The sequence below is a fragment of the Archocentrus centrarchus genome, chromosome 13 (assembly GCF_007364275.1).
Source record: "Archocentrus centrarchus isolate MPI-CPG fArcCen1 chromosome 13, fArcCen1, whole genome shotgun sequence".
NCBI classification, from domain to species: domain Eukaryota; kingdom Metazoa; phylum Chordata; class Actinopteri; order Cichliformes; family Cichlidae; genus Archocentrus; species Archocentrus centrarchus.
In genome coordinates this window covers 33,735,914-33,751,672 of record NC_044358.1, presented here as the reverse complement: position 1 = coordinate 33,751,672, position 15,759 = coordinate 33,735,914, and the positions used below count along the sequence as shown (strand labels likewise).

General features: G+C 39.6%; 1 protein-coding gene across 3 annotated transcripts in view; it reads left to right on the top strand.

Moving 5' to 3' along the window:
- Positions 1-15,759, top strand: part of kcnab1a (potassium voltage-gated channel subfamily A regulatory beta subunit 1a) — a 111,926-nt gene that overhangs the window by 74,949 nt on the left and 21,218 nt on the right. For all 3 annotated transcript variants that reach the window (XM_030743803.1, XM_030743802.1, XM_030743804.1), the window contains exons 2-3: positions 1,802-1,845; positions 13,907-13,944. In XM_030743803.1, the coding sequence (XP_030599663.1) occupies positions 1,802-1,845; positions 13,907-13,944 (82 nt within the window). The remainder of the gene's footprint in view (positions 1-1,801; positions 1,846-13,906; positions 13,945-15,759) is intronic.

The window sequence follows — 15,759 nt, the reverse complement described above, 5'->3', positions numbered from 1 at the left end:
TATTTCCAGGAATGAAGGTGGGGGTAGTTTTCTATATTTTCATTGTCCTGTATGTGTCCTGCTTTAGGTGTTTGATGCGTCGTACACGCCTTAATCCCCATTTCTTTTTTTCACAGTGTACAGCAGCATGATGAACAGTGGTTCCTTTTTTGGTCTCTCAACTTCTCAGGCTGCAGCAGAAATGATAAGAAGTTTATATATAAAAATGATGATGCAGATTACAATTCCAGGTCAATTCTATAGTATCCTCCAAAATTACGGTGCTATAGAAAGTTGCAAAAGTGCAAACACAACACATTGTAACAGGCTCCCCCAGGAAAATTGTTCACGTGTATTGTGTACAGGCTGATGAATTGGAGCGGCTGTTTTAACTCTGCACCTGCTTAAACTATGTGTGTGTGTGTGTGTGTGTGTGTGTGTGTGTGTGTGTGTGTGTGTGTTCAGATTATCATATGCAATGGGGACTTTAACCTTGACCACACACCAATCCATGGGGACACTGTGGGGTAGAAATTTAGGTCCCCAGTGAATATTCAACTTTCATATCTGGATATGGGGGACACAAATTTTGTTGATTAAGGCCTTTAACGTGGGGGCAGTTTATGTTTATTACTACCATTAATGCAGCTAATTTACTTTAATGTTCTTCACATATTTTTCAAATGAGAGTGTTGATATCAGATTTGTCAGCTGGACACAAACACAACTCCAAAAATTACATAATGTTGATAGATTCCTATCTAGATGTTTAGATAGGAATCAGTTTACTAGCCCATATCAGCTCTGTAAATGTGTTGGTTGTGCATTTACTCATCTTTGTGCTGAATAATTATTGCAGGTTTAAATAAAATGTCAATTGTATGGTCTTTATGTGTCATTCTAGTGGGGTTTTCAGCTAAACAGAGAAAATGACTTGAGATACTATACACACTGTTATGAGCACATCATTGATTGGTGGGTTAATAAGGCTGCAGACAGCATGCTGGTTTGTGCCACAAGAGGATGGTCTTATTACTTAAATACAAAAGCAATGCAAAAATATACCCTGCAAGATGTGTGTTAATCGCATTACTAATGAGGCTATTAGGGCTCATCAAGTAGCACACGTGCACCCCTCTTTTAACACCTTTATCTACACATCTTTCTTAAAATGTTCATGTGTGCAAATATTCTTTATTGCTAGATGCATAGGACCAGCAGTTTTGCATTTTGTTTGATCAGTGCAGTTTTGATTTAATCTGCCTACCTGCTTGAACCCATGTCTCTCTCTGCATCCAGTTATTAATAACCATGTGATTTTCTCCTCCCTGCGGATGGAAACATAACATCAAAGGGCAGATAAACCATTTGAATTAGCTTCATCATCATCTCCCTCATACATACATGCATACACCTATTTAGACATGTTAGGAGGTTACCTGGAGGGCCGGAAAAGTAAAATTTATTTCGATTTCTCACAGAGAAATCAGAAACATACTGTCAAGCTGTCACATAATTATATCAGGCAAAACCAAATTGAGCCTCATGTAAGAATGAAAGGCCAGCTTGTTAGTCACTAGACTGTCAGTCTTCTTGATGTTATGCTGCATTCACAATTTAATATCTACTGTGGTTGAAATGCCTGTAAATAGACACCGTTGAAGGTAATTAAAGTAAAGTTTGTAATTGGTTAGATTAATGACTGACTCTTGTTTTTAAGCTATTGTCCACATCACTGAACAGCCAGATTAATGATGTTTTTTCCAGAGAGGTGTGTGCATCTAATAGAGCTTTGATACCTTTTTTTTTTCTATTTGCACAGGAACCTTGGAAAATCAGGACTCAGAGTATCTTGCTTAGGACTGGGTGAGTAGACTGCACTTGCTCGACAACCCACGCTTCTCTACATATTCCCAAACTCAGAACAGGTCAGGGAATTGAACTATTAATTTTGACCTATTTTCTTATTAAACCAACAAACACTATTGTTACAAACATTTCACATACTAGATAAAATGACTGAATGTAGTCTAATCAGGTCATGTAGTTGCTATTCTGCTGCGTAGGTTGATGGTAAAAGTTCCTCACATTTCACGTAAAAGTCAAACCCACCCCAACTCAGCTTCAATATTTAGTGTGAGAGTGGGAAGAACACACACACACACACAGTTTCACACAAAACCAGTGGCCTGCATTCCTATTTCCTATATAAAACAACAGATGAGTTTTTTTAGGTGTCCACAAAAATAAAACAAAATGTTTGCTCCATCTTTTATTGGTTGAACTCCTACTTTTACCAGTAGACACAAACTGTGTGTAGGCCTGCCAGATAAATGGGTGCAAATGTGGCATAAGCATAACTGCAAAGTAGAAAAAGATGCAACTGTTACAGAGAAAAAATTCAGAAGTTGAATTAATAAAGTCAGCCTTTGTTGTTCTGTTAGTTTTTTAAAAATTAGTTTTTATTCATCCTAGCATAAGAAAGTAAACCTAAAAATGTAACTCTCTGTAAGAGAACAGTGAGTTTGCCTGATTTGTTTCATGGTTTGAGGATCTTGATTCACTGACCAACTCTTCTGATTTATTTTTGTTGCATTAATCCATAGCGATGTCACTTACACATTTACCTTACAAGCAAAAGATCTCCATTTCAATCCCAGGAGGAGACACAAATCCATTTGGGGCTGTGTCAGGAAGGGCATCCGGTGTAAAAGTCTGCCAAATCACACATGCGGAGCTACCCACTGTGGCGATCCCTTGTGAATAAGGGAGCAGCTGAATGTAGCTCCTAATAAATCATCTAATGTATTATTAGTATGAAATTCACTTCTATAAAAGGTAAGGTTGAAAAGTGTTCTTTGTAATAAAAATATATATTGTATTTTATTTGCTCAACAGTTCTTTAGAAATCCAATAATCAAAACCTCAATCTTTAGTTTCCAAGCTTGACTGCCAACCAGCATATTTAAACACATCATAACATATTTAATTCCAGTCCAGCTTTTGAAGTTTAGGAGAAGCTAGAGATCATTACCAACTCAGATTCATTGAAGTTTAATAATTTTTTCTGCCCTTTTTTTTTTTTTTTTTGAAACCCTCTGATATTGCACATGTTGATCCAATCATAGTAGCTCTACTCTACTATCATTTATAAATAAGTCATGTATCTTCTCAAGAGTCCTTCACCACCACTAAAATCCTACTCATTAGAAAGGGAAATTTGAATTTTGTTTAAAGCTAAGCACTGAGTAAAATAAAACTACATATAATCATGAATCAAATTGGAGAAGAAATTCTTTGCTGAGGTAGGAAAGCCTTCGTTATGTTAATTATACCTACCTGAGACATTTCTGCAGAACTGCTTATGAATTGATGACATGAGACAAGTAATCCAAGTTTAAGAATAGTTAAAGAGTAGATAAAATACCACCTTCACTATTGTCTCTTAAGTTGAAGAGCAGCCACCATCTGTTTCATCAGATCACCATCTAACTGTTTAGAAATTGTATCACAATTTAGGTTGCTAATGGGGACCAAGCTTAAAACAATTTAGACAGACTTCCCAATGTGTATGTGGTGTTTTCTAGTGCAGTAGTACAAGATGTGATCAAACAGTTCTGGGAACGAGCCCATGAAAACCGAACCCAACCTGATCTCCCAGTAAAGGTCATGTTTTCGGGCATGTCCAGTTTCCTGCATGTCTGCTTTTCAGCTTATCTGGCTGAAGCACCGATGGGCTCATGCCGTGGTGAGGCATCAGTCGCATGTACTTAAGAACTGCTATTCCTTCTTGAGTACTGGTCACATTTTATTGAAGCTTGCACACAATGAACTCCCAATGGGTTTACATCCAAACTGTGCTCAAATCAAGATCATATTTGTCATTTTACAGTCAATAACCTGTGAATCGTGATAGACTGTGGGCCAGATGACGGGTCTACAATTAGCAGTTATGCTGAAAACAGTCCACAGATGACACCTTGGGTTCAGTCAAATTTAAATTCAGGGGGGCGCCTGAGTGGCTTAGTGGTGAAGCCGGCAACCCCATACATATGCTGTGTTGCGGTGCGGGCGGCGGGGGCTCGAGTCCCGGCCCATCCCCAATTTGCCTGTGTGTCTTCCCCTGTATCTTTCTCCCTGTCTCCCTCCACTGCCGATAAAAACCACTGTGGCCAAAAATGCAAAAAAAAAAAAATATTCGAATTCAATCTTTGATTTTCATGGACTTGTTCACAGAACATTTTGATCACACTTTGTAGTCATGGTTTAAACACGGAGCTTTCTTTACCTGTGTTGGTTGTACTTTTGACATGATTTAGTTATTCTTAAAGCATTTGTACAGCATTTGTCAGCAGTCCCAGATTTAGGCTTTTCCTGGCTTCGTCACGTTCAGTAAGAAGTGTCGCTGATTTCACAGATGTCAACTTGGCACAATTTGCTTTCATGATTAATTTTTCAGCTGAACCTTCTACTCTGTTTGCAGACTAAACTGCACATCTGGTTCAAGACACTGGCTATTTTTAGCATTATGATACATGCATCACTTGTGATGCTTGGCATTAAACAACACTGAATGAAACAGTTTCTAGGTTATTTGAGCTGATTCCCCTTCCACTCTAAATATACTGTGCTTATTTTGACTTCACCTGGCTGTTTCCCTATACAGAGTGAATGAGGAAAGTTTCTCTGTGCTCATCTTAAGTCTGGGGTTAATATGGGCCCACAAGGCATTTATTTTTCTTATGGAATTTTTTTCTCTCCTCTCACCTAAGCTGGATGTGACAGATTGCCCCCCCCCCCCCCCCCCCCCACACACACACACACACACTCAGAGTCTGAGGTTTCTAAATATTAAGAGTTCTTTTTCTCCCAAGTGTTGCCACACACTTTCTTAAAGAGAACTTTTATAGAGCTTCTTGTGGATCTCGACCCTACCATGTGAAGTGCCCCTAGATTGCATATGTTATGCAAATCCAGTTATGAGATGTCAAATTTAGCAGTTAAATGAAAACTGTATTAGTCATTTTAAGAGAATGAAGAAGTTCATCGATATCATCTTTATGTGCAAGGATCTTTAATGTTGCAAGTATAACTAATGAGGTTTATCATGTGAAATCATGTGCATGTTGCTCAGTAGATGTCCACCATATTGGACATGATACAAGGGAAAAATGTGTATTTCACTCTTGCTGGATAAAACTGGTCGCAAAGAAAGTGCTACATCAAAAACCTCCACTTTGGTTCTAGCAGATTTTTGTGGTTGTCTGTAGTTTTTCAAATACTCGCTAACTACTCACTGCGCAATAATAAAACTTAAGAAAGTGGTTGTATACTAGTGACCAAAGCTATCACACAGGTTTTTGCCAACCAGTTGGGGAATACTCATTTTTCCCTGGCGATTGGTGGTTGCCCAAAATAGTGAACAAGTTAATGTGGTTAGTGGTTATATGTCTGCAAAACCTCAGTGTAGTCCTCTGTTGTTGGATGGCTAAAATGACTACAAAGGGTAAACCAGATGACTTGTATTAAAATAAGTTTTTGAAGCGTCACTATAAATTTCATGCCATGCGTTTTGTGTTTTAAGAGTGTTTGTGGTTGGCCACATAAACATGCCTCACATAAAAGGGGAAAAATTTGGTGTCACAGTATTCAGAATATATTCTGCCATAATTCATGTTTTGGTGACACCAAAAGCCTTTTAATTTTAATGTGACACAGCTGGCTGAATGCATTGTTGAATAACCACGAAGCTGATGCAAAATTATTTGTCCAGAGACACCTTTGGGTGCAGTGCAGAACTTTTATTTGTCTGGTTTTAGCTCCTATACAGGACGCTTCTGAGGGCTCCTGCCTCAGGTGGCTCATGGAAGATTGAGAGGTCTGATTTAAACTGGCTGAGCTGCTTGGTGCAGAAAAGGTCAGCATAATGCTACCTGCCTGCCACATGCTGCGCCCAGGCCAGACATGATGCTGGCAGGGGAGAGGGGGAAGAGAGAAGGCAAAGGGCAGGATGTTAAACTGTGCTTCATTGTCTCACTTGATAGTAGGGAAAAGATGAGGGTGTAATGGGCGTAGCCTGTGCGTGTGTGAGAGACGTGTGTGCAGATATTTTCACAGCTCTACTGTACTGTCAGACCAAAGTTCATCAGAACATGACATGATGTTAAATCAGTCATGTTGAATCATGGCTGCCAGTCTGCAAAGTCACGATGATGCCATTGGGGGGATGCACAGACTCACCAGCTTTGTATACATGTGGTTTAAACAGCTGAAAATCTCTCTTGCTGTTCAGATTTCCCACAGCCTATTTCCACGCCTGTTTCATGGCAATAAATAAGTATTCATATTGAAACAGTAGCTCTATACTGACAAGTTATTCACAACAATTTCTAAATAGTGATTTCATCTTTGTTGGCTGGATTTTTTTTGTTGTTGTTTTTTGCTGCACTCTAACCAAGGACCTGAGGCTGCTTTTAAAAGTTAGAAACAGCTCAACTTGGCCAAAAAGAATTGTGTTTTAGATAAAGCATCCAAGAGTTATGTAACAGTAAAGGAGCAAATTGACCTTGACATGGAGTGGCTGACTTCACACTGCAGCTACTGCAAAAATAATGACTGCTGCTGTGTTTAAGATTCAGAGCAACGCAGCTGAGGTGCACTTAAACCAAAAGAGGAAAAATGCAACTTTGAAACATTTTCAATATATTTAAGTTGTAACTGTAGTACTGTAAATAGAACATAAATAATAAAGTAGAGTGATTTCAGTTTCCATTACTATGATAGATCATTACTACATTCAATTTGCCGAGGCTATTTTCTTCAGATGAGTTTACAATTAATTAAAAAATTTGGAAAAATTTCTCCATGCCTCCAAAATGTTTGATCTTCATGCTTCTCTCTGGTTGTATTAATGTTTAATGCAGGTATTTAACTAAAAACATTACATTTGTGTAACTGAGGACTTTGGTTTGGGATTCTGTGGCCCTTTTCTTTTACAAGCTGATTGCTTCTGTTGAGCTATTTAAAATTTAAAAGATGACCTGCACTGGCAGAAGAATTAGCATTTGACAAGCACGTCATTATCCCAGGTACAGGGTGCAGTTTGGAGAGAAAGGTGAGTAGATGAGAACAGGGAAAAGGAAGAAAAAAAAGAGGAAAACAAACATAACTTCCATGAACTGTCTGAGCAGGTTTGCTCCTCGCTCTGCCAGTCTTCATCTCTTACTCAGTCTGCCTTTCTTTTCCTGCTTCTTCTCTCCTCAACTGCAACCCTTTTTCTGTCTAAATTCTCTTTTAACACAGAAAGGGTGTAGAAAGATGGAGTATATGGTAATACAGTAGAGTGTTTAATAACATGCACGTGTAATGTTTCTGTGCAAATATTTTAGGCCCTTTTTTTAGAGTCTTATCTTTAAAAAAAAAAAAATGCCACAAATGAAATGTCTGGTTTTCTTGAATTGATTCACCAGCATTAAGTCCAAACATACAGTCAGAGTCATTTTCATCAGGGATTTCATGGCGTCAATCTGGGGTTATACAAGGAGACAGAAATCGATGAAAGTACTTTGGCAAGTTCTGTGAGATGATGAGAGTAATTTATCTTCCAAAGTACATTTAAAAAAAGACTTATATTTTAAGTCATCTGACCGATGGACCGATGAGCTTATGCCATGGCGAGGTATCCGTCTGTCCGTCTGTCCATGTGTCCGTCTACACTTCATAAGAAATCACTGCTCTTCCTACAGCATTTGCCAGAATTTAATAAAATTTTCACACAGCAATCACCTAGTGGGTCTCCACCCAAACTGTGCTCAAGGTCAAGTTCACTGTCATTTCACAAACACTCTTCCATTTCCACAAGAATTGCAAGAATTGGTCTGGCATGATCTTCATGCACACTAATTATAATTTCCAGCTTCTTATGCACTAAACAATGTTCAGTTGAAACATTCAGAAAAATCATTAACATAAAATTCTCTGATCAGTTTTCTCTGATCAGAGAAAACTGGGCATCAACCAATAGGTTGGTGGGCATCAACCTATTGGTTGATGCCCACATTCGTTTGTAATTGTAATTTAATCCAACGGGGGCAGTTCATGATTTGGTTTGGCATAAAAACAGGACACCTTAGTTACTTAGAAACTGTTCTGCAATGCTCAGTTTAGGTTTACTCAGTCCAGCTGACACACACTAGTCTACAGGGGCATTTCTATTGCAGTGTTACTGCAGTTCTAAAGAAGTGAATTTTCAATTCCTTCACAGTGCATGTATGCACAAACTCTGTGCCTGTGAAGTTACAGCATGGTGTGCAGTGACCACACCACTAAAAGCTGCAGGATCAGAGATGGTATCCAACTGAGCAGCGGAGGTTGGAGAAAACATGCAAGGGTGATGATGGGGAAAAAGAAATACTGTGGAGAAAAAAGCTAAAAGGAATCAAAACAGGACATGAAAGAGCACAGATAATCTCAATTCAAATGTCCATTATGAATTTTGTGTCTTCAGTAAGTTGAGCTGTTTGACCTAAAAAGAGAGAAACAGAACACTCTTTGTTTTCCACGCTCAACCACGTCCTTCTTTCCCAATTTCCGCTCAACTGCAGATTGTTTTTTTCCATTCTCTGTTGTTGTTGTAATCTCAGGTTGTAGCTGCTGGTACAAACAGCTTGTTGTCTAGTTAAGAAGCTGAATAGATGTTAGCTCTGAGCTAAGACAAGATTAGGAGGACTTTGACACGTAAACATATGCTTGCACATAGACCCATGCGCAAAACATCACATCCATAAAATTTCCAATGCAGGTAAAGTGTTAGAAAACAAACAAAGAACAAAAATACTTTGCAACATTTTCAGATTAATCAATCTTCTAATCACTTATTAATACACATTAATACACATCAGCCGTGCACAGTGCAACACTCTTCAGTAAGTTTGGCTTCTTGTTTTCCCTGGCAGTCCCCCACAATAAGAAACCATCTAAGCAGTCTTATTAAAACTAAATATCTCTCAAGCAGTAAAATGTAATCTGTTCATCAGTATCTGAACCTCAGTTTAGTCAGTTATTTCTGTTCCACTAACAATTAATCAGCCTGTTCCACATTCAAGCAGAACCAAATATCATATTAGCTCAATTTACGTGCATCTCAAAATGCCACATGCTGCGTAATGACTGTCTGCAACTATAAAAACCTCTCACCAGTTAATGGAGAATGAATAAAAAAAAAAATTTAAGTGATTATCACGAGTGAGAGACCTGGAGGGTGCATTAATTGATAGGTGATTAGTGAATTTGTCGCGTCCTCTCTGTGTTGACAGTCTGCTGCTACAGATAAACCATTATCTCTTCAGTCAGTGAGAAAGCTAACAGAGTGCCCACAGGGGTCTGCAGTGGCTTCACTGTGCTGTCGACACACACTGGCTCCAGCAGTGCTGATTGGCTGCGGAAAATGGAAAACAGAGTGTTTGTGGAAACCTATTTTTAGTTGCTGACAAAACCAAAAATAAAGTCGATGCAGAATTCATGATCAGCATTATTTGAGTCTTCAGCACTTCTGTGCGAACTCAAAACTTTGTAAACTGTCATCTCACTCATAGCACACAATCCAGGAGCATATTTTTACCTTTAAAGCTTGCTGCACCGATGCGGCACTATTGATTGATAAATTCTTAAAATGGCTCTCCTGGAAAACCCTGCAGTGTTTAAGACAGGAAGAGGCCAGACCTCTGTGCGTGTCACTGTGGTTCTTTTGCAGGAGATATGATTAAGATGTACTACAGTCTCTCTGCAGCACGTTCTTTCTTGTTTTCTTCTTCGGCTTGTACTGCAGTTCAGTAAAAATGATCATCTTCAGTAGCTGAGCCTCGGTAGTCATTCTTAGCCATGTGACATGTAACGTTTCTTCCTGCTTTTCTCTCATTTTAACCCTAAAAGCAAAATCTCAAGTTCTTTGTAGCTGTAACCTTGGTCTTGAGATACTGATATAACTGCTCCCAAGACACCCCTCAAACTGCACCTGATCTTCTGAGCTGACCCTTGTTGATCATCACATGAACAACACTAAAAAAGAAAGCAGTTTATGGCGAATGCCTTGGTTTAAGTTCTAAGTTTCCACTATTTCTAATATTTTGTCAGCTTGCTAAGAAAAAAAACCCCCAGAAATATATATATCCACTCTTTTTATGTTGTTGCATTGTTCACTACCTGTGAGCTGCACTGTAGCCAAAAGAGTAGACAAGGTAGAAATAGATATAGATTTAACAGGAGACGAAGGGTGGAAATCAATAAAATTTGTGCAGGAGACAAAGGCATGCAAGTGGACTGAAAATAGGTCCAAAGGAGAGTGTGTGTGTGTGTGTGTGTGTGTGTGTGTGTGTGTGTGTGTGTGTGTGTGTGTGTGTGTGTGTGGATCATAAAAACAAGAGGCAGAAGGTCTTCTAGCTTAAACAGTGGCACACAAAGGAGTGAACAAAAAACTTTTAAATCTTTATGGGAGTTAAAGGAGAGTGAAACGAATCAGCAACACTGATTCTGATTGCTTTATCCTGTTGTTACTGCCTGCAAGGATAATGTTGCATGCTTGATTTTTTTTTTTTTATTTATGTCAGCTATGAAATACAGGTCAGAATGAGATTATAATATCATATCATTGATATTATTAATATATGTCGTTTAGGTCTAACTGTCATTGCTTTTTCTGGCATCTTGCCTGGATAAACCTGCAACTTCACACATAATTGACTTGGAGATCTGAGCTGGATATTACTTCAACAGTCCGACAAAAAAAATATGACTCAGCCTTTCCATCTGCGGCCAGAAAGGCTCAAAATGCTGAAAAGAAGAGTTAAGAGGTCAGTTTAACTGAGACACCAGAGAAATGCTTCATCTAAATTTGTGCCATCCATCACAGTGCCAGGCACCGAACTCGGGTCCACTTCTCAGAAATTTAGGTTAAAAGGACTCGCACAAAGATTGGATGGATGGATGGACTCGCACAAAGATGTAAGAACATAACATCCCTCTTTCCAAATCTACTTAAATTCTCCGCATATTCCTCCCCTTTGACTTTTTTTTTTTTTTTTTGGATCATGTCAGTTCAGTTTGATTTTACTTGACCTGCTTTTTGAAAAAAAACAGTGATCTGCTAGAAAAGATTGAGGAAAGAGAAGTAAGAAGGGCATTTTGATGCATTCCTGTGCCATTATTAGAAACGTTACAGACTTGTTTCTTGACGTGAAGACTTTTCAGGTTTAGAAAAAGGTGCTGCAAGGTTATCAAGTTTACTATTGTTGCATAGCAACATCAAGTGACTCTTCCAGCACTTTCCTCCGGCAGCTGCAAGAAAAAAAAAAAAAAGCTGCTTGTTTTTTTTTTCAGGGCTTTAATTTCCATCAAACAGAAACATCAGTTGAATCTCGGAGAGCAGTGGCCTTGACACTAGAGCTCTGCAGGGTTTTCATCCCACACTGAGCCTCAGACACAAAGCCCAGAGCAGCCACTGGACATCATCAGCTGTGATTATATTTCCACACCACGCTGGAGACAGCTTTAAGGGAAGATTGAGCCCACACACACAGACACAGACACACACATAACATGTAAATGCTCACATAGCAGCGAACTTTAAGCACGTGTGTGGATAAGAAATGACGCACCCTGTACTTACACTGTATAATAAAGATTAGCTCTAATGACTGTACTGGAGGTACACTTGATGCATATAAAAGCTACCATGGAAACTTGTGTTAAGGAAGCACAAAAAACAACTTTTTCCCACCAACCATTGCCGTCTCTTCACCCAGTTGCCGGCCCCACCTCTGCTGAAAAAACTTTGATTGCAATTGTGCTGATGATGCGTGTTTAAACTGCAGCTTTTTGCTCCTTATTAAATTAATATCATTATGCGCCAAAAGATCCGATACATCCCCTGGGTGTCATCTGTAAGTTAAACCTCAGTGGAGTTGATGATACTGCAAAGTGTGGAATAATTAGCTGTAATAAATCAAAAGCATCCTGTGTGTTGGGAATGAGGAGTCTCTTCACATTCCCCTGCTTTCTCCGAGGATTAGCGATTGTTTCATGACAGTTGAGTTGCTGAGGTCAACACAGCCTGAAGAAGAGGAACTGTGTGTTCACGTGGTGTGAAATTGTGGCCACCGGAGCACAGAGTGGGCAAGAGGAAGACGATATAATACATTCAGCAGGGGGATAAAATACAGAGCAGGAAGAGGTGGCGGCTTGTATAACCTGAAGGTAATTAAGAAATATCCCAAGAAAGAGAATGATTGGCTGGTTAATTGGTTGAAGGTGTGGCATTATTATCCTCACTGGGTATAGGATAGGTGAAAACACCATGGCCTGTGACTTATTAAAAGTTACATTTGTGCTAAAACTGATCAAGCTTAAAATTCATTTTAATATAGCCCCAGAATCGCAAATCATTTGGGCGATCCATTTAAGATGTTTATATACAGCATGTTACAGTGAGTATGACTGGGCAATATGTTTGAAATCCTTACTATAATGTAGTGAAATTGGCCTTTATATAGTCCAATGTAAAACTATAATTCATTTACTTATTGATTGTCTGACTGATTGAACTTGTTCTGAGTCTAAAGTGTGGAGTTGCACTGTATGGTCAAAAGCAGTGCTGTTTACAGTCCCATTGCCACTGCTTTTACAAACATTTGTGAAAGAATGGGTCGTTCTAACGAGCTCACTGAATTCGAGTGTGGTGCTGCGACCAGTCAGTTTGTGAAATGTCTTCCTCCTCTATGAGTGGTATTAATGCAAAATGTTTACAGTCAAGTGGAGGAGTTTAATTATCTTGGGGTCTTCTTCACAAATGAGGGAAGAGGGTACCGAGATTTCTCTTGATTCTCTCTATGTTTTAATGATATTATGTACAACAGATGATAACAATCCTCACATTTTTGCAAATTGTTTGACTATTTGCTAAAGTGCTAACCCTCTCCACAGATACTGACTACTAACAAAAACATAATTAGTTATGAAATGTCCCACCAGGTGTTTTTTTGGTGTTTCGGTTGGAACATTTATTTATGTCTTGAATTGGATGTAGGCAACACGTTTTGAAAAAGCTGGGACAAGCACAAAGTTGTGTAACGCTTATTCACCATTTTATGTGACACAGTCCATTTTTTGGAAGTTTCCTTTTACCTCAGTGTAGAAAAATAAAAAAAATCTGTGATGACAGTTTCCATGGACCTGCTGCCAAACTTCACAGGTGAACTGCCTCATATCTTGTCAGGCAGCCCAGATTTTCTTGCAACTACCAAAATACACATAAGCCTTTTTTGCATTAACAGGTGAGCACCAGACACTTTCCTGATATAAAAAGGTGCTCCTGACTGTCTGTCTGTCTGAGTGGGACCGTTTTAGATAGCTAAAACTGTTTTTGACACAGTGAATAGAAAGCTACGTGCATAATTCCCTGAGGGAATGTGCCAAGGATTTAGTGTCTCCTCCGATTGTGGCAGCTCAGCCTTTTGTCTGGCTTATCGGTATTGTTTGCGGGACGATCGGGAGCGCGGCGTCAGATGCTCGGTCATTATTCTCACACGCACGTAGGCAAAAGCACATAAGGACAGGGGGATGCAAGGTCTTCCAAATATGCATGGGCACAGCAAACACAAACAGTCATCAGTAACAACAGAGAGAGCTATCAGGGGCTCCACACTAGGTGATACTTCAGTACTGAGCAACAGCTCTAAACAGGACAGATTTTTCTCTTGGGAACTTGACAGCCTCCCTCGAATGGTGTCACAGCCCTGGGATTAGTTCTGTTTACTTCACAATGTCAAACACACACAGAGAGACACTGACAGAAATGGCTGACAGTATAGAAATGTTCCCTAATGATGAAATGTCTCTGCCTCCCCCCCCCCCCCCCCCCCCCCCCCCCCTCCAGGTACATGGGTGACATTTGGAGGACAGATAACAGACGAGGTATGAAACACTTTCTTATATTTTACATGTATACTTAGTGTCAGTGGAGTCTGCTCATTGATTACATCAGGTGACGTTAGTAACTGCTTTTGCTAATGCACTACTGTACTGTATATGTGTACCTAGCATCCTATGAGATAACTGCTTTGAACATACAGTGAGTGTCAGATTTAGTTACATGGCACATTAGACAAGTTGGTGTGGCTTCTGTTACTAATTAATTCAATCATGGCGGAACTTTTTTTTTTTTTTGCCTGTCAGCGATATGCTCTCTGGTCCTTTATATGTAATGAAACACGCTGTATAGAGAAACCCGCCTTACTTATGGATGGAACAGCAACACGGCTCCAAATGCACTGCTACAGGAAACTAAGAAATGGTGAGCCACAACAAACACTGTAGCTTAAAATTACCTCACATCAGTGCCCGTTTGCTACCAAAAGAGTTGCCGAATTCAAAACTGAAAACACAGTCACAAAGGCTGCAGGCCAAGACAAGTTGGCAGCGTTCGAGGAAGAGCGGCCATCCGTAGCCATTTCTGTTCTCCATTGTTTTAGTGCTTGTTTTAAAAAAATGCATATTTCTTTTGAGTCAGAATAAATAAGGATTCATAATTCCTGTGTTTTTATTACTCTGTAGTATTTATTTGAAAGTCTGTATGATTCTGAAGCAGGTGCAGCTGTGCACTTCTCCAGGCATGTTAGTTTTGCTAATTATAATCAATCGTACAAAATGTCACAGGCAAAGCAACAAAAATGTAATCAGGTGAAGGGATTTTCCTTTTTGGGCAACAGTTAGAGCGATAAGTTAACTAAAGCGCTGTCAGTGTGACTGTGGGGGCATCTGTCACACAGTTTTTTCCTAACAGAGTGGCGTCAGAGTTAACCTTCATCAACCCATACATCTGACTGGCTGACAGAGCTCTCTAATACCCACAGGCTCAATTACCCGCACTTTCATTGTGTAGTGCTTTTTTTTTTAATATATTAAAAGTCACAACCTTCACAGAGACTTCACGTTTGATGATTCGCTTTGTTTGGAATTGCAAAATTTCATGCTACACAGAGTCGAAAAGGTCAGCACACGATGGCTATGAGTGCTCACCGAATTCTCTTTTACACTTATGCTGATAAACTCTAACGTGCTGTGATGTTGCCCCTAGGGTCCCGGTCTTGGTCATCACACATACGGACTCACACATAAGAACACATATGCGCACACTTAAATTGACACAGAAGAGAACAGCGCTCACCCAGGGGTACGCAGAAGCACCAAGCTTATGTAAGAGTAATATTTTTCTTTCCTTAGGGTTGCTGCTGTGAACTCACATGGTACCCTCACTCAAAGCTTAGCACCCTTTTCCCCTCCATTATCCTGAATGTCCCCAGTTCAATGTCAGTAGTATCGCTCAGACACTTCAGGCTGTGACAGCTGCGACTGTTGTGGGAAATGCTGGCTGGCTCGTGTGAAACGTGGTTTTAAATTTTTTACATTTCTCTGTGCTCACGATCTGTGTAGAGAGATACGGTAGAAAGAGCCAGAAAAGGAAGCTGTTAGGGCAGACAGAGGGTCTCGATGGACGTGTAAAAGCAGGAGTACTATCGTTGCATGCAGTGCTGGTAGGTTAAAAAGTCCTCTAGTGCCCTGTTCAATGTCATTGTCATCAAGTCTGCCCTAAATTTACTAAACGTCCTCAGCGGGGTTCAGTGTTCCCGTCCTCATTAAGAAATGCACAACAACTGTGGCACACAAACAGAGAAGAAAGTGTACAGTGCATGAACACAACGTAAAACTCCAATATTTGCAGTATCGTCT